General features: G+C 51.8%; 9 protein-coding genes across 9 annotated transcripts; 3 read left to right on the plus strand and 6 right to left on the minus strand.

The window, feature by feature from the left end:
* Window positions 1-963: 963 nt before the first annotated feature.
* BDV17DRAFT_257396 (lipase ROG1 family protein) lies at window positions 964-3,328 on the minus strand. The gene is made up of 2 exons (XM_073757187.1): window positions 2,943-3,328; window positions 964-2,887 (listed from the first exon to the last, which is right to left on the minus strand). The coding sequence occupies exons 1-2, from the start codon at window positions 3,002-3,004 to the stop codon at window positions 1,543-1,545; spliced, it is 1,407 nt and encodes a 468-aa protein (XP_073618048.1). The 5' UTR covers window positions 3,005-3,328; the 3' UTR covers window positions 964-1,542.
* On the minus strand, window positions 3,038-3,358 carry BDV17DRAFT_23419 (uncharacterized protein). Its single transcript, XM_073755838.1, has one exon. It carries the CDS (start codon window positions 3,304-3,306, stop codon window positions 3,130-3,132), a length of 177 nt encoding a protein of 58 aa, XP_073618049.1. The 5' UTR covers window positions 3,307-3,358; the 3' UTR covers window positions 3,038-3,129.
* BDV17DRAFT_257400 (FAD-binding oxidoreductase) lies at window positions 3,322-5,539 on the minus strand. The gene has a single exon (XM_073757188.1). The coding sequence runs from the start codon at window positions 5,296-5,298 to the stop codon at window positions 3,724-3,726; it is 1,575 nt and encodes a 524-aa protein (XP_073618050.1). The 5' UTR covers window positions 5,299-5,539; the 3' UTR covers window positions 3,322-3,723.
* A 1,128-nt stretch (window positions 5,540-6,667) lies between these two features.
* BDV17DRAFT_23443 (cleavage polyadenylation factor subunit CFT2) lies at window positions 6,668-10,129 on the plus strand. The gene is made up of 2 exons (XM_073755843.1): window positions 6,668-7,073; window positions 7,147-10,129. Exons 1-2 carry the CDS (start codon window positions 6,925-6,927, stop codon window positions 10,004-10,006), a joined length of 3,009 nt encoding a protein of 1,002 aa, XP_073618051.1. The 5' UTR covers window positions 6,668-6,924; the 3' UTR covers window positions 10,007-10,129.
* Window positions 10,130-10,539: 410 nt separating this feature from the next.
* Window positions 10,540-12,854, minus strand: BDV17DRAFT_257404 (amino acid permease). The gene is made up of 7 exons (XM_073757189.1): window positions 12,640-12,854; window positions 12,188-12,588; window positions 12,016-12,131; window positions 11,784-11,961; window positions 11,416-11,730; window positions 11,015-11,344; window positions 10,540-10,903 (listed from the first exon to the last, which is right to left on the minus strand). The coding sequence occupies exons 1-7, from the start codon at window positions 12,694-12,696 to the stop codon at window positions 10,741-10,743; spliced, it is 1,560 nt and encodes a 519-aa protein (XP_073618052.1). The 5' UTR covers window positions 12,697-12,854; the 3' UTR covers window positions 10,540-10,740.
* A 260-nt stretch (window positions 12,855-13,114) lies between these two features.
* On the plus strand, window positions 13,115-16,410 carry BDV17DRAFT_280432 (Sec23/Sec24 family protein; the record flags this gene model as incomplete). The annotated part of the gene is made up of 6 exons (XM_073759880.1): window positions 13,115-14,452; window positions 14,503-14,600; window positions 14,651-14,991; window positions 15,049-15,486; window positions 15,534-15,725; window positions 15,776-16,410. 6 exons carry the CDS (start codon window positions 13,115-13,117, stop codon window positions 16,408-16,410), a joined length of 3,042 nt encoding a protein of 1,013 aa, XP_073618053.1.
* A 1,225-nt stretch (window positions 16,411-17,635) lies between these two features.
* Window positions 17,636-18,169, plus strand: BDV17DRAFT_289203 (putative extracellular thaumatin domain protein; the record flags this gene model as incomplete). Its single annotated transcript, XM_073761610.1, has 1 exon — window positions 17,636-18,169. One exon carries the CDS (start codon window positions 17,636-17,638, stop codon window positions 18,167-18,169), a length of 534 nt encoding a protein of 177 aa, XP_073618054.1.
* Window positions 18,170-22,393: 4,224 nt separating this feature from the next.
* Window positions 22,394-24,476, minus strand: BDV17DRAFT_257407 (fungal specific transcription factor domain-containing protein). Its single transcript, XM_073757190.1, has 2 exons — window positions 24,454-24,476; window positions 22,394-24,393 (listed from the first exon to the last, which is right to left on the minus strand). The coding sequence occupies exon 2, from the start codon at window positions 24,192-24,194 to the stop codon at window positions 23,070-23,072; it is 1,125 nt and encodes a 374-aa protein (XP_073618055.1). The 5' UTR covers window positions 24,195-24,393; window positions 24,454-24,476; the 3' UTR covers window positions 22,394-23,069.
* On the minus strand, window positions 24,322-25,509 carry BDV17DRAFT_23521 (Zn(II)2Cys6 transcription factor domain-containing protein). The gene has a single exon (XM_073755863.1). It carries the CDS (start codon window positions 25,059-25,061, stop codon window positions 24,450-24,452), a length of 612 nt encoding a protein of 203 aa, XP_073618056.1. The 5' UTR covers window positions 25,062-25,509; the 3' UTR covers window positions 24,322-24,449.
* Between the last annotated feature and the right edge of the window lie 452 nt (window positions 25,510-25,961).

Raw genomic sequence — 25,961 nt, forward strand, 5'->3', positions numbered from 1 at the left:
CCATGCGCACGGACTATTTACTAGTAACGATCTTACAGCGTGGCTATGGCCAGCATGGCACGGACACCAAGTTTACTTCCGCATCTTCCTTTGGTTGGGGGTCTTTAGTCGTACGGACGGGAGACACAAGCATCCACCCCGTTCTCGTCTTGTCCAGTCCATCCAGCTGCCGCCGTCCACGCTTACTCTGTATACCTACACCCATGCCGATGCCCACCCAAGCTCAGCATCCAACGCCACAACCGCCCGCCAGTCCATGCACCATGACGTCCATTGCAGATTCCCAGCGCCACAGTACCAGAGCAGGAACAAAAACGGATCCGTACGCAGCACAAGAACCTACAGTGAGTCAGATCCATCCACCAGCGGCCCAGCCATCAGCGCAGGAGACACCTAGCCTGATCGACTGCCCTGGGGCCCTGGGCTCTGAGCCCGGGCTATAATATCGCGGAGTAATCACCACCTGCCAGAGTATGACAAAGGTCTATCTCTCTATCTCTCAGCGGGAACTCGTGGCTGAACGGGAACTATTTACGTTGCTACCCCGAGAAGCATAACGTTGCAGTGAGTCGTGACCGACTTACGGCGAGCTCCGATCGATCCTGGCTGGTTGGTTGGAACTTAGCTGGGTAATGGTATAACAGACGGACTACGAGCGCCCGCGACTAGGAGCAGGAGGCTATTCAGTTTAGGCTCCTTAGAGCGAGTGATATAGGGCGCCACTTTTCAGGGAGGGGTATATCTGGTTTTCTTACTTTGTCCTGACTGGTTGAGGGAATGTGGAGCGGATGGATGGATTTGGTAATCCCGTAGTTCTGCCCTGCTACTCTGTACAAAGTAGGCAATCTTGAGAGCCCAGGGCTGATGGATTGCCATGTGTAACGACGTCAGAGAGGACAATGGGCTGCGACGTAGCGCGGGGAAATGCTACGGCGGGTGGTGATCGGATCTAGCAATCAAGTGATTAGGTCTATCTATCTATTATTCTATGCAAGGATATGCAGAAATGGCGAGTAAATCGTTGCATCCTCGTCGCATGTCGCATGCAGAGAGCCCGACACAGAGGATGAGATTGGATGAGACGAGATGGGTGATCTCATTGTGCTCCACACTCGTGCAGCGTATGCGCATGAAAATTGAAGGCATCGCGTGGAAGCTGACAAGGCGTACTTCGTACAGTTAGATGCCAAAGACATGATCAACCAGGAACCGAGGGATTGGAGGCAATAAGTCGGGGGCTCTTTGTAGGGGCCGGGCGGCGATCCGTCCTCCGACCACAAGCACCTCTTTCTCTTTTGCGTCGATCCGAAGATTCGACTGTAACTATACCTATCGCAGAGACGGACGGGTTCACATCAGTCGGTCGTTACAGCGGGGTAACTCGGGGTTTTGGCCGCGCTTAGCGCATGCAGCCATGTATCATTTATGTACCCCAGGTCTCAATCCCCAGTCTCCACAATCATGACGATTTCGGGCAAGCGCCGTATGCACATTTCGTTTCGTATGTAACGGCATCGTGGAATCCGTAATACACCGCCAAATTCATAGCTTGAATTCCTGGTCAAGCCAGTGCTTGATCACGGTGTGACCCTCTTCGAATCCGGGCTTGTCGACTCGAGCCACGATCGCCGCGTGAGTATGTCGATGATTGTGAATGTAGACTGGGTATTTGCGGAAACCGACGGCGTTCAATGACTTGATCATGGAGAATTGATCGGGGATGAGGGCTAAGGTGGGGCGTCTTTCTCCGCCGATGGTGCCGTAAGTTGCGACCTTCTTCACTCCTGTTGCAGGACCGGTTGAGTTTTCTGCTGGAGATATCAGGGCTGGTGCGTCCTCCAGAGTCTTTGTTGTGTTGCTAGGCGGTTGTGGCTGGGACTCTAGGTCCAGATCTGAAGGAGATGCACTGGGGGAGATATAGTCGGGATCTTGTCTCGCAGCCGCATTCTCAAACACCTCGTCCATGGCCGTCCTGACACGCTTGACGGCGACTGGCATACGGTAGCGCCTGAAGATATTCCCAGAGCCCTCTTCGTGCACGCGTATTCGCTCTCGGCTGCGAAAGGTTTGGACGACAGCATAGCCGAGAAAAATCGGGACTGATATAATCAGGATGAGGGTAAAAAAGAACCAAAACGGAAGCTTATTGAAGAAATTTCGGATGCTTTGCCACAATCGATGCGGAAGAGTCGGTTGCTCCTGCTCTTCCGACGGTAATGTATACACATCCGGATCAACGATCACCGAATCATACCCCTCGACATAGTTGATATTTGCTTTCTCCACATCCGGGAAGTGGTCGACGCTCGAGAAGACGGTGGTATAGAAGGGCGTCGTGCGGTCATTGATCACATTCCCATATACAGAGCGGTACTTGAATCTCTTTAGCGCTTCCAAGAATATGTTGTCGGGTTCAGCTAAAACACTGAGCATTGGCTTCCCAGAGTCACGGAAAGTATCCGTTAGGAACAGTTGCTTCCCAGAAACCGACACCGTCCGGGAACCCAAGCTGTTGAAGAACAGACTCTGTGCTCCCCTGACCGGGGCTCGAACACCGAGATGTGGCGTCGCAAATGTCGTAAAGTTGACTGGCTCCAGCTTCTCAAGCCAAACTCGAGCATATAACAGCCCCAGTGCGTAACGCGCGATCAATCCACCGAGAGAGTATCCGACGACGCTCAACTTCCGGATCTGGTGTCCCGCCGTCTCTAATGTGCTCAAGGTCTCCTCAATCTCATGTGCGAGTCGCTCTCCACATACTTCAATGCCATCGTACGTGAGGTTCCCGTTGTTGCACTCCGAAGCGAGGATGTGGAGTTGGCTCTCATCGTATCGTTTTCGCAATGCAGAGGCGATGGTGCCCATATGAGAAGGGTTTCCCCATAGTCTTGAAGAGACATCAAATGTCAGATTCTGATTCAGCGCCAGAAGAGCTGTCTTACCCATGGACGAGAACGCAGAGATGATCTGCTTTGGACGCTGGTGCGGGGTGATCGGCTTCCATAGTGAGCTGCGTAGACAGGGGGAATAATGTCGATGATCGAGATCTTATAACAATGGAGAGAGAGGACCTAGCCTCCTTTATGCTCTGAATTGAAGGGTCTTGGCGCCTGTTCGAGACGCGTGAGTTCAGGCAGCATCATGCTGCTGCTGACTCCTCAGCCCCTTTCTCGTGTTCCAATGATTCTTGTCTGGTGACGCTGGCCGGACTTGAGGATGCATCATGCTTAAGTCCGGCTGACTCAGCCCCGGAGTTGACAGGGCTCCGTAACCTAAAATCCATCTTTCTCCACTCTGCATCAACATACAGCCACTGCTTAGAGGCTCAGACTACGCGAGAGCGGCATTGGATAGTATGGTCTCCGAAAACGCAGGTGCATGTCACTCATCTTGTCCAGGATCCCAACTCAGCATCCCAGCGAGGACGCAAACCACGAACCACTAATGACATGCAATCTTCGGCCTCGAGAGAATTTCGAACCGGCCGAGAAGATATGCCGTTTTGCTACGCTAAAGGCCTCCGGGTTTTGGTTTAGAGGCATGAGGGGTTGATCTCTTGACTAACTGATTTTCACGGTGAAAACAAAATCATCAGATTGAAACTAACTTTTGCAGAATATCCACAGCATATGGTCTAATCACGCTATACACCATGCTAATCTCGCGTCTATCCATGAAAATGCACCGACATTGCCAAAACAGTGAACCCTCAATCAATACGCTTTAGGAGCTGGGCGCACCGTCGAGCTTGAAGTGACCAGGTTGAAGCTTCTGATAAACACCATCAGGGTCATACTTGGACGCAATCTCCTGCAGCTTCTCCTTATTGTCCCCGCCATAGCTTGAGATCACGTCCTGGAAGTGACTGGCATAATTCATGTAGATGAAGTCATTGCCTAGACCCCTGGACTCCGCCTCATCAGCGATAGTGCTGAAGAAGTCGTCGAGGAACTGGTAAATGGTCTCGTCGCCAGAAGCATTGCTCCATATACCGAGAACGTGCATCAGAAGAATTGGGCCGCTTGAGGTATCCAGTCCCAAAGCGTTACCGCCAGCTTCAGACATCTTCTCCAGCATCGGCTCCGTAATGACCTGGAATGTCAGGCCAAGCAAGGCATTGGGGATCTTGGAGACGACAGAGTTCATCTCGAACCAGCGCTTTACTGCCCAGTTCGCGAACTTCTCGTCCAGCTTGAAGGATCGGTTCCAGAATACATCGCGCTTGCCATAGGGATCTTGTGCGTTCAGGTCGTCACAGTACTTGGCGAGTGTGCGTGTGCTAGTTGTGTTGGAAACTGAAGGTATTGAGAGGAACTTCTCGAAGATAGCAGGGTTACTTTCGTCCTTTGTGTAGGTCAACTCGGCGGATGCAATGTTGCTTCCTCCCATGCTCGTAAACAGGACATATTGCTGAGCGTTGCCGTCATCCCTTGCGTGCTTCGCCACGTCGACGAACGCACTGATAACGTCGGAGAATTTATCTTCGCTGAAGACGTGGGTACCGCCCCAGAGGAGTGAGCTCGGGATGGTGTGTAGATTGAACTTGGTCACGAGGCCGAAGTTGTTGCCTCCTCCGCGCAGAGCCCAGTAGAGGTCCGAGTGCTCCTTCTCACTTGCCTTGAGGATTTCTCCGTTCTTTGCGTTGACAACCTCAAAGCTCTCAACGTTATCCAAGGCCCAGCCGTGCTTATTGGAGAAGTAGGAGATACCACCGCCGGTTATCAGGCCTCCAACGCCGATACCTGACATGCGACCACCGACAACAGTAACACCATGGGGCTCAAGTGCTTTGTACACCTGGCCCCAGTTGTTACCAGCTCCAATGAACGCCACAGATTTGTCGTCGTTCAGAGAAACCTCCTTGAGGTCGCGGAGGAGGATGGTGATGCCGTCTTCGATGTTGGATGCTCCGGCGAAGGCAGCGTGGCCGCCACTTTTGGCGGCAAATGGGCATTCGGTGAGCTGGGAGGCCAGGACAGCGGCCGAGACATCCTTGTCGACTGACGGAATGAAGATGCACGACGGCTTGACTTCACCCTGTTGAGCTGACCAGAAAGACTTGGTGGCGTCCTGATAGGCAGGAGTGTTGCCCGTGATCACTTTTTCAGAACCATAAATTTCGGTCAAGGCTTCGCATGCATCCTCGCAACCATTGCCGTTCAACTGAGGGATCTTAGCGACATCGACACCGAGATTCTCCAGCGCTGCTTTCGTTTCATCGGTCAACGGCTTAGTGGGCAAGGCGACCGCCTGGGTCACAGCCCCTCCGACGATGAGGGTTGCTTTCAGGAACTTCATGGCGAGACAATCAGTAGCTGACAGAGGGTAATATGGAGTAAGAACGATAGATAGATATCGATGAGGAAAGAGCGATGAGAGTCGGGAGGATGGGTGATCATGGGAGAGAAGGCTTTGCGAGATTTAAGGGCTCTGTTTATACCTACCGGTGCAGTCCCAGACCATTCATCCAGATGAAGTTCTATCTATTCACTCGATGTCATTGATAATCCAATGGTGTGATGCTTAAAGAGGGTTGTCAAACCTTTCATCACTCCATATCCCTCATCAATTTCGTGGCCTTCATCATCACATTCACTCTTTGGCCACATTCATAGCATTGTTTATCAAAAGGGCGGCTAAAGCCGGTTCACAGTAAGAAGTCGACAAAAGGATTCACTCGAATGTTGGAGATGTTGGCATTCGAACCAATGGAGTGCTACTCAATCAAAATATCACAAGTTTTCATTGCATGAACTTGGGGCCAAAGCACTGAAGAATCTCTCTCGACACTCCAGTAACATATATCCTCCTTTTCATCGAACGCCACCTTCATCGAGTTCTTTGAATCCTTCAAGTCCTTATCCTTCTTGTACTGCACACCATTCAACAAATGAGCTGGATGTCAAGGGGATAAGCGCCAGATAATGCCTTATGAGGAAAATGCTAACATTGTTGCATGATGAAGGCTAGTGAATACTGCAAAGAGATTCGATGTTCCAATCGACCTGCTCATGCCATCAGCGGCAATGTCCAAGAGAGATCAGCAGTGGGGGACAATGCAATGTAAAAAAGCCGTCAAAAGTGTTATTGAAGTTCGCATTAGTGCCTTAGAACTGGCCGCCATGACCTACACAATGCGACATCTCTCAATATTTGGCCAATATAGCTCGTTCCATTGGCGAATAAACAGACTGCTACGAGGAGGAAATCAGAACATCGGATACTCCTCGTTCCTAGTTGTAAACAGTAACACGGGGCGTGCTTTCCATAGATTCAGATGAGAGCTGCTTCGCATGTAGATTTTGAAGGGAGCTAGTCTACATTAGCGTAACGACTGTGATGGGGTTGAAAACCTGAAACTACAGAATAGATAGATAGATAGGATCCATCACGGATCTCAGTCAATTGGCCATTAATTTCCGGCCCTTGCTCGGGAATCGCCCGCCATGCCCACCGACAGAAGGCCGAAGTTAAGATACATTACGGGCTATTATTAGCAAAAGAAAAGGGCTAAGGGACCAAGAAAGGAGAATGCAGATAATAGCTTCATTCAGAATTGCACGGTGGGGACCTGACTATGACAAGGTTTCTTTGACCTTGTCAAGATGCATAATTTATACAGGCTATACAAGGTAGCTTTGTCTTGGCTCGGAGTTATGCGCATAAAGCTCTTTGGTGCAAACACGTCAAACTGCTTTGTTGCACTCGACTTCCCTTGTGCAAGAGACTGACTTCAACGCCGTGCTTTCTTTCCTGTCACTTATTGTCGCCCCTATTCTCCCTGCTTCAGAGACATGCGCTGAACTTGGAACATTGAGCTATTGTTTGATCGTCTGCTGACCCCGACCCTGAACCGATGCCTTGAACAGCAAGCATCTGTCGACCGCGCCGTGAAGCCTCCCTGGGTCGACAGCTTATGCAAACATGTTTACCTTTACCCCATTGCTCGGTGCCCAGTCGTCGGCCTCCAAGGCGTCACAGTCGATTCTAGAGCTAGATGATGGGATCAAGATCCTCGTCGACGTTGGGTGGGATGACACATTCGATCCGCTCGACTTGGTGGAATTGGAGAAGTACGAATTCCCTCTCCGCATCTGACCCGGCTTGCTTGCCAGTGCGAGGAAACTAATTCTTGTACTCGAATAGACATGTTCCTACCCTTTCATTAATACTCCTTACTCACGCGACGCCTTCGCATATTGGTGCCTACGTTCATTGCTGCAAGACTTTCCCGCTTTTCACCCAGATTCCCGTCTATGCGACAAGCCCTGTGATCGCACTGGGTCGTACGCTTTTACAAGACTTGTACGAATCAGCGCCGTTAGCCGCGACATTTCTACCCAAAGCCTCCATTACCGAACCCGGTGCGTCGACGTCAGCTGCATCCGCCGCATCTGTGACAGAAGCCGATGGGACAACGGAGCCCGTCAATGCCGGTCGGATATTGCTACAGCCCCCGACTACCGAGGAAATTGCCAGATACTTCTCCCTAATTCAGCCGTTGAAATACTCGCAACCGCACCAGCCTAGTCCGTCTCCCTTTTCTCCGCCCCTCAACGGCCTCACACTCACTGCCTACAATGCCGGTCACACGGTGGGTGGAACAATATGGCATATTCAACATGGCATGGAATCCATCGTTTACGCCGTCGACTGGAATCAAGCTCGAGAAAGCGTCGTCGCAGGCGCTGCGTGGTTTGGGGGTTCTGGTGCGAGTGGGACAGAGGTCATTGAGCAGCTGCGGAAACCTACCGCGCTGATCTGTAGTACCCGTGGTGGTGATAGGTTTGCCCTTCAAGGTGGGCGGAATAAGCGCGATGAAATGCTCTTAGACATGATTCGGAGTACTCTGGTCAAGGGCGGCACGGTGCTTATCCCAACCGACACAAGCGCGCGGGTCCTCGAGTTGACATATGCGCTGGAACATGCATGGCGGGATGCCATTAAGAATACACAAGACGATGTCTTGAAGCGGGGTGGGCTATACTTGGCCGGTAGGAAAGTCAATACGACCATGAGACTTGCCAGGAGTATGCTGGAATGGATGGACGAAAGCATTGTGCGGGAATTCGAAGCGGCTGAGGCTGCGGATACAGCCGGACAACAATCAAATACCGATGGACGTTCGAATGATGCACGTCAGGGTAAGACAGATGCTAAGGGCCTAGGTCCCTTCACTTTCAAGCATCTGCGGACGGTTGAGCGAAAGAAGAAGCTTGAGAAACTTCTTAGCGACCCCACGCCGAAGGTTATCCTTGCCTCTGATTCCTCTTTAGACTGGGGGTTTGCAAAGGAGTCGCTGCGATTACTGGCCGGTGGTGAGAACAACCTCCTTTTACTCACGGATCCACTCCACCATCGCAAATATTCCGATAAAGCCGATGAGTCACACCGGACAACTCTTGGCAGCATGATCTGGCAATGGTACGAAGGAAGGCAGGATGGGGTTGCCCTGGAAAAGGGATCTGATGGCGAGATGCTCGAACAGGTTCACAGCGGTGGAAGGGAATTGTCATGGACGGAAGTACAACGTGCGCCACTTGAGTCTGGCGAGCAACTGCTCTACCAACAATACCTTGCCACGAAACGTCAATTCGAAGATACCACTCAAGCAAGGGGCCAAGAAAACCTTGATCCTGCCGCTGACGCCTTGGATGACCGCTCTAGCTCTTCGTCAGAGGACTCGGATGCTGAGCAGCAAGGACGAGTACTGAACTTCTCTGCTTCGCTAGCTCATGCGAATCGCAACAAACTGGGGTTGACGGACGAGGACCTCGGTATTAACGTCCTACTTCGCAGGAAAAATGTCTTTGATTACGACGTTCGGGGAAAGAAGGGTCGGGAGCGGATGTTCCCCTATGTAGCGCCGAGAAAGAAAGGCGACGAATACGGAGAACTCATTAGGCCTGAAGAATATTTACGTGCGGAGGAACGCGAAGAAATCGATATGCAGCAGCGCAGAACCGAATCGCAGCTCAAGCTGGGCCAGAAACGTCGATGGGATGAGACTCAGTCTGCCGCTGGAACGGCAACCCGAAAACAAGGTTCTGACAACGCAGAGAGAAAAGATGCAGATATGCCTGACAACTTCAGTTTGACGGAAGATGGCGACGAGGCCGATATTGCAGCCCCAGAAGAACCGGACGAGCAAGCATTCGAAGGCCCTGCGAAAGCGATCTATGAAAAGGCAACTCTCACTATCAACGCCCGTCTCGCCTTTGTGGACTTTACTGGTATCCACGACAAGCGAAGCTTGGAGATGCTGATTCCCCTCATTCAACCACGGAAATTGATCCTTGTTGGTGGAATGAAGGAGGAAACCATGGCATTAGCGACAGAATGCCAGAAGCTCCTGGTTGCAAAGACCGGTGTAGATGCTTCTGCGGCCACGGCTGCTGTCATCTTCACTCCAATCAACGGCGAGGTCATCGACGCAAGTGTTGATACAAGCGCTTGGACAGTCAAGCTTAGCACCAATCTCGTGCGACGCCTCAAATGGCAGCACGTCCGGGCTCTCGGCGTAGTCACATTGACAGGCCAGTTGAAGACACCCAAGACCGAGCCTATGCCTGAGCAGGAGTCAACAGACTCACCCAACAAAAAACAAAAGCTAGTCGAAGAGACCTCATCCGAACAAGCCACACCCCAACCTACCGAATCAAAACAACTAACCGAGAAACCCGACATCCACCCCATCCTCGACACCCTCCCAGTGAACATGGCCTCGGGTACTAGATCAATGACGCGCCCCCTCCACGTCGGCGACCTACGTCTCGCGGACCTGCGCAAGGTCATGCAAGGCACAGGCCACACAGCGGAATTCCGCGGCGAGGGAACCCTCCTCATCGACGGCATTGTAGCCGTGCGAAAATCCGGGACCGGGAAAATCGAGATCGAGGCTGCTGCTTACCCGGCTGTGCCTCATGCTGCTGTTGCCCATGGTGGAAGCTTCCTTGCTGTTAAGCGGAAGATCTATGAGGGGCTTGCTGTTGTGGCGGGGAGTTGATCGGCTGCGAATATATTATTATTATTATATTGCTGAGGTGCATTTCACTTTCGCCTTATGTACTTTATATACCTCTTTGCATCATGAAATAAAATGTAGTATTGATGACAATTCTTCATGGACAGTTATATACTTACCTAGTATCATTACATCTACCTCGATATTGCCACCATACATAAATGGAGATTACCTCCAGGACAGGCGCGATAGATCCGGTCGCTCCTTCCTTTTACAAGCCCAAGGGACGCTATCACTCCTTCCAGATGCTGTCACCTATCCCCGCCGATTGCTCTTTCCTTAGGTGTCACTCCCATCGCTCCTTCCCGCACGGCAACACTATTCGCTTCAAGCGGCAGGCGCGATGGGGCATCGTTCCTTCCTATTTTGGTGGGTGCGCCTTTCTACCCCTTGTACTGTCCAGGATAAGAGCTGAGGATGGCTCCAGGGCAAAGGAGGGGCAACGGCCCCAAGCCCATTCCTTAGTTAATTGTTGCACACTGTCCCCATTCTAAGGGTGTCAGATGTGTACGCCATTTCCATCTAGATTCTCATTATTTACACCTCTCCTGTATTATACGTCTGTCTTGGGGTATTTCTAATAATAATAGCAGTGACGCTAGTTCGTCATCACTCACTCACTCAATCAATCAGACCCTATCATAAATTAGATTCGAGTAGGCTCAGATCCCCTCTCAAGCGGTGTCATCACGCAATTATCAAAGGCGTCTAAAAGTCTATTCCATAGTCCCGTAGCTGGAATCCTCCGCATAATCCTCCGTCGGGATCTCCTGTAGATACTCGTTCGTGCGAGGGCCTGTGTATTTCCCCCTCGCATCAACCCACCACCACACCAACGCGAATATCGCAATGAAGGCACCGACAAAAATAGCATAGTTCCTATAAGAATGGGGAGCATATTAGCGTATCGCACCATTGCAAAAAAGCAAGAAACACAAGGAAAATAGAGAGGGGAGACGAGGGGAAAGAAGACAAAAAGACAAAACATACATATTCTCTCCCGTAACCGGCACATGCGGCGGGAAAAACAACACCGTACTTATAAACAGCACCCAGACAATCGAAACCCAATTAATATATCCTCCCCACCGCCCCAGCGTAAACGGCCCCTCGACAAAGCTCACCTGGTGCTTGTAGATCTGATGCGCCAGGATAACGGAGACGTACGAGAGGTCGAGGGCCGGCGCGGTGATGGAGAATATCGCTGTGGCGCTTTGGGTCGACCCGATGGCGATGCAGTTTAGAGCTATAGCGAAGATGACGACGAACCAGACGGCGTTTACGGGGGTTTGGGTACGCGGGTTGATTTTGGAGAGGGTGCTGTAGTGTAGAGCCCATGTCAGTGATTTATTTATTGTGTGAGATGGAAGAAAGGAAAGAGGAAGACGTGCGAGGAGAAAGGCAATGCCTCGTCACGGGCAAATGCGTATGCCATTCTCGTATCTGCGAGCATGGCAGAGCAGCCTGTGAATAGTTGGACGAGGACGGCGAATCCCCACATGATTATGCCGCCTGTTTTCCCGCCTGCGTTGAGGAAGATTTGGGCTGCTGGGAGACCCGTTGGGGTGTTTAGTATGGCGTCGAAATCGGTCAGGCAGAAGCATAGGCAGATGGTTAGGAGCCAGCCCATGGCGCCGGAGACCACGACGGCGGACTGAATGGCTCTTGGGCCTAGGGTTGCGGCGTCGTGAGTTTCTTCGGACATGCTGAGACGAATACGTTAGCTTAATTCCCATGGCAAAAAAAGGGAATTGCTGACTGGGTCGTCCCGTCGTAGTCGGTCATGGTCCAGGCTACGGATATAAAACCTAGAAGGAAGGAGAAGAGCTTTGAGCCCCAGCCTGATCCGTCGGTGACGTGGGTGAAGACCCAGCTGGCGGGTTGCTTGTCGGGAGTATTGTATAGAAGTACGAAACAAATGACAAACGTTGCGGTGACTGAGAGTAACATATAAGACACGGCGAGGAGCTGAACAGACTCAAAGCACTTACTATTGATCGGCGCAAACCAGATAAAGATGCGGTGCAATGACTTTGTCGTCATCGAGCTAATAATGCCCAAAAAGACCAAGAGCACGATCGACAGGCACACTGTATCCCACGCCGTTCTTTAGTTTAAGTAGTCAGTAGCTGCAGACTCGAGGCATCGTCGTGGTTAACATACGGTGTATACAAGTACCCCCCATCAACGACCTGGGAGTTCATACTAGCAGCGGCGAGCAGCATTTGGCTTACAGTATAAGCCACGCTAGAAATACCAGCGGTTTGGCCTAGGAGGTTACACCAGCCCTGGATCCAAGAGAATATCGGTACCTGGTCCTCGGGCACAACGTACTTGGTGACAAAGTACATCCCGCCTGCCGTGGGATAGGCCGATACCAACTCCGCAACAGAGCTTCCAATGCAAAACGCCATGATAGAGCCTAAAAACCAACACCAGACTGCAGTTGCGGGACCTCCAGCGGCCAAGGGAGCTCCAAAGGTTGCTGGTACGGAGCCTAGCACTCCCAGGATGGAGATGGCGTAGGAGATGGTCGACCATTTTGAGAATTCTCGTCGAAGCTCCTGCGATTGATTAGTGACTTGAAAATGTATTTCAGGAGATGGTATTTTTACCTGTTTATAGCCAATGCGGGCCAGGAGGAGCTCATCATCGTCATGAATGCTAGGCATTGTGGAAGTATATCGGTGTGTGCCTCGGCACTGGAAGCTTATCTATGGTGTTGACGAGGACGAGAAGTCGGTGAAGGGGCCACAACAGCTTCCCCAGAGGTTTGCACCACCGCAAAGTTTTGGAGGACGATTAAAGAACATGATGAAGAGGACCAAGGTAAGACTAAAGATGCAGGAGGACCGTTGTCGCTCAAGGCGCCGACAGTCGGACCATGAGGGACGAGCCGGAGATAAGATGATCCGGGGATTGTTTAGAGGGCCGTGAAAGGTGGTCATTTCTGGTCAAGTCCGACCCCAGACTCTCCGACTTGCACAGCTTTACCCCTGGGGTGCTTTTCTTTGCTTTACAGTGATGGCCCGGAACTGATAATTGATTGATTTCAGCGTTTAGCCCTCGTCTTTCATTTTCCACCTCGTTATGGCGGACCATAACTACTATCAATCCCCCGCCCAGGGAGTCGCTCCTGGCGAAGACCCCTCCAATCCGAACCGAGTCCCCCCTCAGCATCCTTATCCAGGCCAGCAACCTGCTGGCTTTCCTCCCGGTCCTTCACCCCCTCAGCCCGGCACTTATTACGGGGCTGCCGCTCCCCAACAATGGCCCGCCAACACCTACGGCTCTCCACCCCCCGTACCGCAGCAGCCTCTACAATCTCCGCCGCAATTTGGATACAATGCCAGTCCGCAGCCCGGTATGGGGGTAGCGGCTGATCCTATGGCTGGGCTAGTCTCGCAGATGAGTGGATTGGGAATAATGGGAGAAGGGGCGGCTCGGAGCTCAAAGAAAAAGCATCGTCACGCACACCACGACATTGGGGCAGCCCCAGCAGCGCAGCAACCCCTTACCGGTCCGGGTGACGTCCTCCAACAGCCCCAGTCCCAGTTCTTGAACACCGGATTGAATCAAGCCCCTCGATCTGTGTCCCTAGCACAGAGTTCCTCCGGCGCTATTCCGCAACCCACAGCTCTCGGACCCCCAGAAGCAGGTCATGGAACAGTTCCCACTCAGGGGAGAATTGATCCGGAGCAGATCCCTAGTATACCACGATCTCGCGATGGGCCAGCACAATACTACTTCAGCCATGTCTACCCTACAATGGAACGCCATCTCCCCCCTCCAGCGGCGGTTCCGTTTGTAGCGCACGACCAGGGCAACTCGTCCCCGAAATATGCTCGCCTAACATTGAACAACATCCCCTCCTCCTCCGACTTCCTCTCCTCCACCGGGCTTCCGCTAGGAATGGTACTGCAGCCATTTGCTCGCCTGGACGCCGGGGAGCAACCGATACCCGTGCTGGATTTCGGGGATGCGGGGCCTCCGCGGTGTCGCCGCTGCCGGACGTACATCAACCCATTCATGTCATTCCGGTCTGGCGGGAACAAATTCGTCTGCAATATGTGCACTTTCCCTAACGACGTTCCTCCTGAGTACTTCGCCCCAATCGATGTTTCAGGCGCGCGCGTCGATCGCATGCAACGGCCCGAGCTCATGCAAGGGACAGTCGAGTTCCTTGTCCCGAAGGATTATTGGAACAAGGAGCCTGTTGGTCTCCGGACGCTGTTTTTGATTGATGTTAGTCAGGAGTCTATCAACAGAGGTTTCTTGAAGGGGGTGTGCAAGGGAATCATGAAAGCACTCTACGAAGAAGAGCCATCAGAAAACATAGACGAGGCTACGCCAGTGCGCAGGTTACCCGAGGGATCAAAGATTGGAATTGTCACCTATGACCGGGAGATACAGTTTTACAATCTGAGTGTACGCTTCCGTTTATCGGCTCTTACAAAGAAAGTACTGATATCGAGTAGGCGGAACTTCAGCAGGCACAAATGATGGTGATGACGGACCTACAAGACCCATTCGTTCCTCTAAGTGATGGGCTATTTGTTGATCCGTACGAGTCAAAGTAAGTCCTTGCATATTCATGAATGGTATAGCTTGCTCACGATTAGTAAGGAATGTCATTACCTCTCTCCTGAGTCAGATTCCGACCATCTTCTCTCGCGTCAAGGCTGCGGAAACTGCTCTGCTTCCTGCCTTGAATGCAGCACTGTCCGCGTTGCATGCCACCGGTGGTAAAATTGTTGGCGCGACCTGCACGCTGCCAACATTCGGTCCAGGCCATTTAACGCTTCGAGACGACCCCAAAGCCCATGGAACGGATGCGGAAAGGAAACTTTTCACTACGGAGAACACCGCCTGGCGAGAAATCGCGGGAAAGTTGGCCGAAGCCGGTGTTGGTGTCGATATGTTCATAGCAGCTCCCAGCGGCACATACATGGATGTGGCTACTATTGGTAGGCCGCCTGACTTTGCCGCTTTCGCTTGATAGGCTTTGTGCTAACTTCCACCAGGTCATGTCCCTGAAGTCACCGGCGGTGAAACATTCTTCTACCCCAACTTCCACGCACCACGGGATATCCGGAAACTGTCCGAGGAATTCGCACATGCTATCACTAGGGAGACTGGCTACCAGGCGCTGATGAAGGTCCGTTGCTCAAACGGCCTGCAAGTGTCAGCGTACCACGGGAACTTTGTGCAACATACTTTTGGCGCTGATCTCGAAATTGGTGCCATTGATGCCGACAAAGCGATTGCCGTTCTTTTCAGCTATGATGGGAAGCTTGACACGAAGCTGGATGCGCATTTCCAGGCCGCTCTGCTATACACATCAGCCAACGGGCAACGTCGGGTACGTTGCATCAACATGGTGGCGGCGGTAAATGAAGGCGGCTTGGATACAATGAAGTTCGTTGACCAAGACGCGGTCGTCAGTATCATTGCAAAAGAAGGTATGTTTATTCAATTATGAGCGAACGCCGTATACTAATGGCAATAGCGGCCGCGAAAACGTTGGATAAGAACCTTAAAGACCTTCGAGCGAGTATCACAGAGAAATCGGTGGACATCTTCAGCGGATATCGCAAGATCTTTTCGGGGTCGCACCCGCCTGGTCAGCTTGTGCTGCCGGAGAACCTGAAGGAATTCTCCATGTTCATTCTGGGATTGATCAAGTCGCGGGCGTTCAAGGGTAAGTTCGATGGCCTAGTGAGAGTACGTGAGCTAATTTAGTGTCTTTAGGCGGCCAAGAATCATCAGACCGACGAATCCACGATATTCGTATGGTACGATCAATAGGCTGCACCGAACTCTCGCTGTATTTGTACCCTCGCATCATTCCCATTCACAACATGCAACCGGAGGATGGGTTCCCGAATGAGCAAGGCCAATTACAAGTTCCGCCGGCCCTACGCGCCAGCTTCTCTAAGATCGAAGAGGGTGGAGTGTACTTGGTCGATGATGGCCAGCAGTGTCTCCTGTGGCTCCACGCCCAGGTCTCGCCCAACCTCCTCGAGGATCTCTTTGGTCCCGGACACACCTCCTTGCAAGAACTCAACGCTCAAACCTCGGCAATCCCAGTTCTCGAAACCCATCTCAACGCGCAGGTCCGCAATTTACTTCAGTACTTCTCTACCGTCCGAGGATCAAAGCAGGTGACAATCCAGCTTGCCCGCCAGGGTCTGGACGGTGCTGAGTATGAGTTTGCGCGAATGCTAGTAGAAGACCGTAACAACGAGGCGCAAAGTTACGTTGACTGGCTGGTGCACATTCATCGGCAGATCAACATGGAGTTGGCCGGACGCCGAAAACGCGAAGAAGCTGCTGGAGAGGGATCGCTGGCAGGCCTGACTGGGCTACGAGCACCCTATTGGTAAAAATTATTCCAAATCTAATTCTCTTCTTGTGTTACATTGCTTTGCATTTGTATTCTGGGCCTCTTTGAAAGCATTATCAATATACCACGCTTGTTTGAGTTCACCCTGTCTCGTTGATCAGATCTTTGTTAGAGACGCCCGAGCTCGCCCGCCCCATCCCAACGGCCTAGAACTACGGCCGGAATAGACTCAACTTAGAGTACATACTAGCAACAAGCCGTTGTGGGTGCCGCCCCCCCGGGTCCAAGATTAGAGGCAGACGCGGCCCCTCCGGATATGGAAGGTACCAGACATTTTCTATACAGCTTTTGTCTTGGAAGCCCACTTCGAATAACGGTGGACCAGGGGAGTGCCAATCTTTGGAGCGTTGCAGTCATTGAGTAGAACAGCGTTGCCTCCACTCAAGGACCGAATCGGTCCATGACCGACAAAGAGCCGACGAAGAACCTGGATCCGGGACTCGTGGCTCAATCGGCCGTGGCTTCGGCAAATTCCAATTCTTGAGCCTTCTTTTATTCTTCGACTGAGCCTTGGTTCCACACAACTTTGCCTTTGTCCGAACCAAGCTTCACCATGGCGGGATTGCCACGCCGAAAGCTAGAGAATTCTGAGCTTTTTCCACGGCCACTAGGACACCCCCGCTTTTTTCCACGATCTTCCCCAAAGCGCCACTGCCGCTTTACCGATTCCATATGGAGACAATCCAGATATGGACTTGCCGGGGCCGACTTCCATACATCTGCATAGTGGAACGGTGGGGCATGCCTATGCCAATAACTGCGGCTTTCTATACAAGCAGCAGCAGGCTCGTCGCCGGATATATGCATTGTGGCGTCAGATGCCAGGTACCGCACCATTTCCGCCAGGGGATTCTACGCCAAACCACGCTGCCTTGTCAAGGCTCTGGATCTATGTGGAGACCTTTTGCTCTTTTCTCTTCGATGCTCCATTTTGCCATCGAAATGCCTCACATCTCAGTCAGAGGTGGGGACCCCCCGGTGTCAAGCCGAGAAATCTCAGGTATAAGAACCCCAGGAGATCCTGTTTCATCGTTTCTTCTCCATCATCGACGTTCTCTTGATCAAAGTACAATCTTTTCAGTCAATTTTTTGACTAGCCTCTCTCTTCTTCGTCTTTTAGGACATTTACACTCTCTTGAGTACATACTCAACCAATCACTATCTCTTATTACAAGACTTCGTTTTTGTCAATCCCTTCTATCAAAATGATGTTCTCCAAGGCTCTCGTCGCCGCTACCGTCGCTACCTTCGCCGCGGCCCTCCCTCAGCCCGCCGTCGTCCGTCGCCAGGGCGGCGGTGGTGGTGTTACGATCGTCAACAACATGGACACCGATGTCTACGCCTGGTCTGTTTCCAACAGCGCCAGCAACATGCAGACTCTCTCTGCCAACGGCGGTTCCTACACCGAGGACTGGCAGTCCAAGTCCAACGGCGGCGGCATCTCGATCAAGCTGTCCACCAGCCAGGAGCAGGTCGACGTCCTTCAGTTCGAGTACACTCAGTCCGGTGAGACCATCTTCTGGGACATGTCGTGCATCGACATGGACCGTGCTGCTTCCACCTTCACCAAGCACGGCTTCGACGTCTCCCACAACACCGACACCACTGAAAACTGCCCCGCCGTCAACTGCCACGCCGGTGACACCTCCTGCGCTGAGGCCTACCTCCAGCCCAAGGACGACCACGCCACCCACGGCTGCCCCATCGACACCAGCTTCACCCTGACTCTCGGCGCATAAAATGTGACCGGTCGAGTTTTCATTTTTGGGTTATATTCTCTTCGTCCACTCTTTTCATACCGCTTATATGACGACACACGCTCTTTTTTATGACTTCTATGATACTCCGCACGGTTATGTTTTTATGTTTCTCCGAGTTACGATGGGTCTGGGTCAAAGGATGGGATGCGGTTATAGACTTGGTGTTGGGTTCAAAAAGAAAGCCTTGCGCTTGACGCAGATTCGGGATCGATTTTGTTCATGTTCATAGATCGTTGTCTTTCTATACTCCTGGTTGAGTATCTCTTCCTCTCACTTGGAATATACATTGGCTTTGATCCTCCACATTCGAAAGTGTTTCGTGCTTAGACTATAGACTATAGACTATTGACCAACTTCCAATTTGCTGTTCGACATCATCGTTCGGTATCTTTCGCCCCCCACCTTCGTCCTCTTGATTTCACGAGCCCGAAACAGACCCCATTGCCACTCTACAACCTCAGTATGATTCCATCTTCTTTTCCTCATTACTCGTTTTCTCGTTCCCCCAGAGTCCACTGGGTCTCCCTTCCTCACCTACCCAACTGGCCCCTCCCCTCCTCTCCCCGCTTCCTCTTTTACAGAGTAAAGTCCGCCCTTACAGATAACAATCCCGCTCCATTGCCCCTTTCCCACCGTCATACCTTAATACTATATTCTACTTCAGCCTTCTCTTCCCATAATAATTCTAGGTCTACATTCCAACCCCAGCACAGAAATCAAACGAGGTCGTGAAAACAGGAGAATATCTCCGTCCCTTTCAGTTTCACTCAGGAATTATCTTAAGCTCGGGCAGAATGTCGGACAAAAGCCCCAAAGAACTCAAATGGCCACGCGCGCGTCTTGATCAACGTGGACAAAGCAATGGAAACGTGGGCGCCACCAAAGTCAACTTCTTACTAGGCGCGGCATTCTCTTCCGTCCCTCCCATTGCGTATATCTTAAGCCACCTACGTACCTCACAGCTAAGCATGCCAGTCTCGTCCTTGAGGCGAGAGTGAGACATCCCTAGCATACTCTGAGAAATAGAATTGAATAGTAATGACGTGTGCTTAAAAATTCCACACCTATATCCAAGGCAAAGGACTCGCAAAGTGGGACGAGTTCTGATTTTTCGACCCTTCGAGCCAGGGTTGTGGAGAGCCTGTCAGACAATGAGCTCGATTGCATTTGCACTTTGTGGGGTCTTCAAGCGAATGAGAATGCTTTGGAGAAATAAGCTTATGTAAGGTACACTTATCTTTATTGTTATTGGGTGGGTTATTTGAGTGGGAAGGAAAACCCTATTTATTGTACTGTGATTGGAGGAACAGATGGTAGGACTGCGCGAATGAGAAAGTTTATTTCTAGGTGGTTAGTGGATCTTTTCTCCATCGGTACGGCTGTCTGTGGATTGTGGGCTGCGGGCTCCGATGATTGGGAGAAATCGGAAGTGGATGAACCCCCGCTTCCAACGAACGAGACCCTGGGGCCCTGCGGTGAGACATCTGCAAGCTGACGTTGCTCGCTGGTGTTGGCGTTGGCGTTCTCGCTCCAGGCTCCAGTTCCGCGGCCCCTCGGCTACCCCCCAACCTGTTCTCGCCAGTCTCTAACGGTGATTAGACTGCGAGGTATACTGTGCGCTGGCTAGATAGCTAGGTCCTGTCAAGACCAAGAGTTCTAGATCACTTGCAGCTCGCTGATCCCTGAGGGTCCCGGTCCCCACTTCAGCTTCAACTGCTCGGGTGTCTTGCCCTTCGCGGGAGGGGGTCGTATGTTCGGAGCACGGAGCACAGAGTACGTATCGGGGTAGGTAGGTATGTGGCCCAAATGCAATTGCGTGGGTGGTCTTTGTGAGAAGCGTATTGGTCTTACAGGGTATTCTTTACGCTTTGCCGCAGCTCGAGGCGCGTAATTCTGGTTGTTAATAGTTGCCAGTAATGTTGGTGACTCACCGAGACCGATGGAAATGGTAGGTAACTCACTTAAGCTGCTGGGTGATTTGCCCGAGTTATCTTTCGACACTCGCCCTGGTTCCGTGATTTGCAGAAGTGTGGAGGATACATGACTCCTGAATTAGCCGACTGTCCAAATCGATCAGATCGATTATTCTCAGAACCGAGTAAAGGGTAGATAGCCAGCTGTGTAGAGTCTGTCAAGCGGGGCGTGGCAGGAGCATGCGCAAAATTTATGCATGGTTCTTCTCTATCTCAGGAGGACTCAAAAGAGAGGTAGGTACTACCACCACCCAGTTGCGCCTCTCATAATGCCAGTCGAATACAGTCCGGGCTTTACAAGGAAGCCGCGATGGGGTGACTGCCTGGCAGCACTTGTTCCTTCCTTCATTGAACAATGACCATCGTGATTTTTCAATTATGGTGCCTTCTAAGAAGTAATGGAAGGCAGGCGCGACGGACACGGACGTCACCCGCTCCTGCCTCTCTTGGAGAAAATGAACCGCGACAACGGGTGTGTATACGCAGATGTAGATCGATGGACGACGAGTTTTCAAGAAGCATGCCTGCATGAACAGCTATAGGCCATCGAGGACGGAACAAGGAAGAACTCTCTACCGGAGACCGGGTGGCCAGCACCTCTACCGTCTTGCCTACCGAGTATAGCAGAGGCTGGTACACAATGAATCTTTGGATATCGGGTTGGAAGTACCATCGAATCCCCACCCGCCATATCGGATTTCCGTCGCAATGGAGAGGGCAATTTCTCGGCCACCCAAGTCTTGTTTTGGAAAATACTGCCTAATGCGGCCATCCATTCATGGGTTCAACCACTGGAGTCCGGGGCTCGGCTGGTGGTGCTGGGGTTGTGCGCTGCCGCACCCCTACCAAGGCTCGCTTCAGGTGAGGGCTAGAGCCACGACCTTCATCCATCGTTTGTGCCGAGTCGCCGTTCGAAGGAGGGTTCATGATTCTGGTGCGTGATGACTGCGTGAATAACTGAGCTTATTCGTCTAGCTGGGACGGGCCGAGATCAGTACTCGTAGTTTAAAAGTGATATCGACCTCGTGGCGATGGGGAAGAAAAGACGTCCCTGGCAATAAAGAAAAGGAGCAATCAATGTTGCGCCAGCGCCTGCCAGCCAACACAGGTATCCAGGGTTCATACCGGTAATGCTCGCTTCCTGCGCAGACGGTATCTCCCTCATACATTGACAGAGGCAGTCGTAGAAACACAAAGGTCTAGACACTGCGTGCAGCTTCAGGCGAGGCATGGTATAGTTCGTTGTTGATGTAATGCAGCCCTATTCACGCGTATACTCCAGCACCCCATCAAACCAAAGTAGAAGGAGCAGACCGGTCGTGCCTTCCCATCTCAGCTCTAAACCATGGTTGCCTATTTGAGAGGTACTGGTCGCTCCTTCCAATTCTGCGCACGAGGACATCCCCTCCGGAAAGGGAAGGGATAACCGGTAGGTGTCTAGAATTGACGCCGATAGACGGAAGGCACGGTACAGAATATAGAGGTCGTTTCGTTCCACTTCGCCAGGGATGATGCAAGCCCAGACGCACGCTCGCAAACTCTGTTCCTTCATGCGTGCTCAAGGGAAGCTTATGCCCCATGGAACGTTTCTCGGTATTGCCAAGTCACTTTCGTTGACGACCCATTGCGTATCTCAACGTAGGACTGAACTGGATTCGACCGGATCATGTCTCTTGAGATCGTGGTATCGGACGGATGTGGTAGGTAAATAAGAAGGTAGGTAAGCAACGAGGTAGGTAGCCACGACGCCGCACGATGAACAGGATGAGGTTAACGTGCGATTATGACGCTCAGTCGATGGCATCTGTAGCTATGAGAACAATCACCGTCAGCGCGTTCCTGTAAATGAAGCTCAATGTCTGAACGATTCTGTTGACCTAGCTCATTCCATAACTTCTCTGGTAAGTAAGCAGTTGGTTGAACCTAATGCGGCCGAGCGAATCAGGTGAAATGAATGTGCGTCCATGGGACGGCTACTTTTCATTGGAAACGTATTCGGGCTGATGATTTCATGAGCCTCGATTTTGGCAATAGGTTGGTGACTGATGATAATGGAAAGGGACGTAGGGACAGTCGAGAGGTAAATTGTGCGGTTGTTGGGCAGATGAAAGTGAAAGTAGAACACCCGCAAGGTTCTCATCGGATGCACTCTTTTGCCATAGCTAACTTATGCTATGCTATTCTATGCTACTAGTAGTATCTACAACATGATGTGCTCTAGAACGTGATGATTTGACAATGCTAGCAGTACAGTAAAGGATAGTAGTAATGACTAATATGCATGTTCTATGATAGTACAACACAACGTAACATATACACACCTATATACGTATACTCAATGTGCTTCATACAAAGTATTTACATCTGCTTATATAGACAGTCGAAGCGAAGGAAATAGAAACAAGATACCGTATACCAACATAGCCTTATAAAAACCAGACCAACCAGACGAGACCAGACCTGAACTCAGAACTCATGACAAAATCATCACCGTCGCCATCATCGCGTACACTCCGTCAAATGAATATAAATACAGGCCAAGCCAAGCCAGATCAATGTACGAAGAAAGAGAAGATCAGAACACCAATGAAGCCAACCAGTTCCTCCCATTTTTGTTGGCGATAGGTAATCGGGTTAGTATAGGACTGAGGATAGCGCCAGTTTTGCTTGCCTTGTCTAGGTAGCATGCTATATCTTCTTCCTGCTTTCTGCTGCTGACCAGAGGCGACAGAATCTCCCTCCCGTAATTCTCTAGTGGGTGAGCAAAACCCCAGATAACCAACCATCAGAAACGATATCGCCGGACATGTGATCTGATACGCAGTCAAACTCCAGGCTCAACCCCTTCCCAAGCCAGGGGAGAAGCTGAGTGAACCATGCAAAAGGGAGCAATTGCTCGAGTTGAATCAAGTAATGAGGAAATCCATATTCATCTCCTTGATAATCCTCTCCCAGTCCCAACTATCCTCCATCCTCGTATCCATGACCTCCCAAACGCGCTGAACGACCTTAAAAGCCGGTTCGATGTTGCGGAGGTTCGAGTAAGCCTTGAGCGCCTCGAAGCCCTTCTGAATTCGTTCACGCTGCCTAGGCACGAAGGCCGAGCACCCTAGTAGGAACAACGGCATGAGGACAATACTGAAGGCACCCGCGTCCTGGGGGAGGAGATCCATGAACTGTAGGCCGTCGTCGACGACTTGCGCGATCTTGTCGCTTGGTCGGGAGGGGCGGATTGTGCGGTATAGATAGACCCATGTTGATTGGCGGTACAGCTGAGCGAGGTAGTAGTTTGGTGTATTTGGTGGGTGTGAGGTTTCCCACGTCCGAATGGAGGAATCAATCATGACTGCATCGCTGAGGATCTGGTAGTCGATTGCGGGTTCGTAGCCCTCGCTGAACCGTTGTCGAATACGGTCTCGAAGACTAGTGACTTGGGAGATGTAGCGGAATAGGCCGTCGAACACGCCGAGGAAGCTTCCGGCTTGCGCGTGCGGTACAAAGTCTGGGAGCCGCAGTTCGCCTTCTAGATGGGCGGGTCGTCGGTCCAGTGAAGTGATGGAGTTGGAAACGTCGTGGTACTGGAAGAACTCGACGATGAATTGCCGGAAGTTCTCGTTGCGCGGCTTCTGCGTTACGAGGAGATATCGAGCCGCGTCCATGTGCGGGCGGTACTCGCCGTTCGTCTCGCCTTCGCAGATGGTGTTTAGACTGAGCGCGATCGTTGAGGCGATGATTGGGTCTTCTGATAATAGCTCGGGTTCCTGTTCCGTCATATTCGATCTGGCGGTAATGTTTGCCTTGAGGTCTCGGATGGCTCTGTGGAAATGGTAGTATTTCCGCTCCTTCACTCCTGGCTCTGGATTTAACCCTGACAAGTGCGATCCTGACAAGCACATCAACGAATGCATCAAACCTCGATGCTGAGTCGCCATAGGGAGAAGGATCTCTTTGAATGGGTTTGAGTCGTCGTTGATGAGTGTTAAGACGCGGCTGAAGCCGTATACGAAGTGGTCGAGTAACTTGCGATCCATCTCGGTTTCGATTCCGTCGATGAGGATGGGGAGAGAGCGATATATCACGGGCTGGTTCCTGGCTGTGAAGTGTTAGGACAACGACAAATCTCCATGGTCAGTTAACTCACCATCCTCCATCTTTTGCTTCCCGCTCTTCCATATTTCCTTCGGAGGATACCCTTCACAAACAACGGCATTCTTCTGACAGTTCAGGCAGCTGGTCGCAAAAGGTCAGCAATCAGCATCTCCCTGCCCGGTTCAGAGCACTCGCACTTACGCAGGCTTTGTCTCGTCGCATTTCTTCTTGCGCCGTCTACAAGTGATACAGCCGGTCTTGGAACGGCCTTTGGTGACCTTGAGCTGGCCGCCGGGCACAGGCAGAGGGTGCTTGCGCGGGCGACCGCGTTTCCGTGGAACGTTGACGGGAACAACCGAGGCATCTGGTGCAGCCGCATGGGGCTCTGGATTGGACGTCTCCACCCCTAAAGGTTTAATCCTCTGGATATCTTCATCGTCGTCCAACTCCTCTACTTTCGGCACTACGTCTGGTTCTTCCGGCGACGCAAAGGCATTGAACTGGAAAACTGCAGAGGGGCCGACCAGGGTTGTTGGGAGTTTTACGCCCGCGTCGCCTGGTGAAGAGCTATCGGAGGGGCCATCCGCATCCCACGACTCGGGAGAATCGTTGGAGGTGTCGTCGGTGCTCACGCTGGCGCGATGGGAGAGCGAGTCGTTCATGGAGTAGTCTGGGAAGGCGGGGGGTTCGGCTAGACTCGAGTGGTAGTCGCAGGGCCGGGGATGCGACAGGAAGCCATGGGAAGGGTTATTTTCAAGATCGGAGCTTGGAGGGAGGATGGATGTGGGTGTGTTCTGCATGGACAACATTGACCATACAGAGGCGACAGAGGTCTGCGCAGTTTGGCGATGAGCGAGGCCAGCGGGCGGCGGCGGAGAAGATATACTCCGTGTGAAAAGGATGGCCTGGCGACTCGTCGGGGTGGCCGAGGAGAAAGCGAGAGGAAGAAGACCAGACGAAAGGCAGAGAGAGGGAGATGGTGGTGGTGGGAGATGTTCCTGGGAGAAGTGGGGGCGACCAGTGCTTCTTGGCTGCTTGAGTAGTGTAGAGGAGCAGGCGAGTCGAGAGAGGAGCAAAGGAGAGGAAAGCAGCTAACACAGGGGCGGAGAACTAATATTAAATATACAATAGTTGAGGCCTCAAATACGAAGTCATCAGAGCAGTTTGAATGAATAATGACAATCGGGTTGTATGACTGGCGAGCAGCGAGTGCGGGTTATAACAAGAGTGCTATTGGCGAGCCGATCAGCGGACCCAGCGAGGGCATCCAGAGACCAGACAGACTAGGCAACTTGGTCTGTCTTTCAGCATTCGCCCAAGAATGCGGGGGGATTGTCAAGAAACTTCGCTAGATACTTTGACCTCTTTGCTTTTTCTGCTGATTTTTTCTCGGACTCTCTGCCTGCCCAATGCATGACGACGGCGGCGGAGATCCTCTCCTCCCTGGCCTCGCTGTGCAGTCCGCCAACCGCTGCCCTGGTCTGGGGAATCCTCGCCAGATGCAGCAGCAGCACGCGATTTGCAAATCAATCTCGAATTACACGAACTGCACTTTCTTTCGCTTGCGCACTAGAGGCCACTTATAGTCGCCCTCGACTAGTTGCGGCAACGGCCATTATTGCCTTGCCACTGAGTTGTCCAAAAGTTCACCGACGACTCTTCTAGTCGGTCACCTTCTCTGAATTACAGTTTCTGAGCATCGCTCGATG

Source organism: Aspergillus undulatus, assembly GCF_047715775.1.
Source record: "Aspergillus undulatus strain CBS 261.88 unplaced genomic scaffold BDV17scaffold_11, whole genome shotgun sequence".
NCBI classification, from domain to species: Eukaryota; Fungi; Ascomycota; class Eurotiomycetes; order Eurotiales; family Aspergillaceae; genus Aspergillus; species Aspergillus undulatus.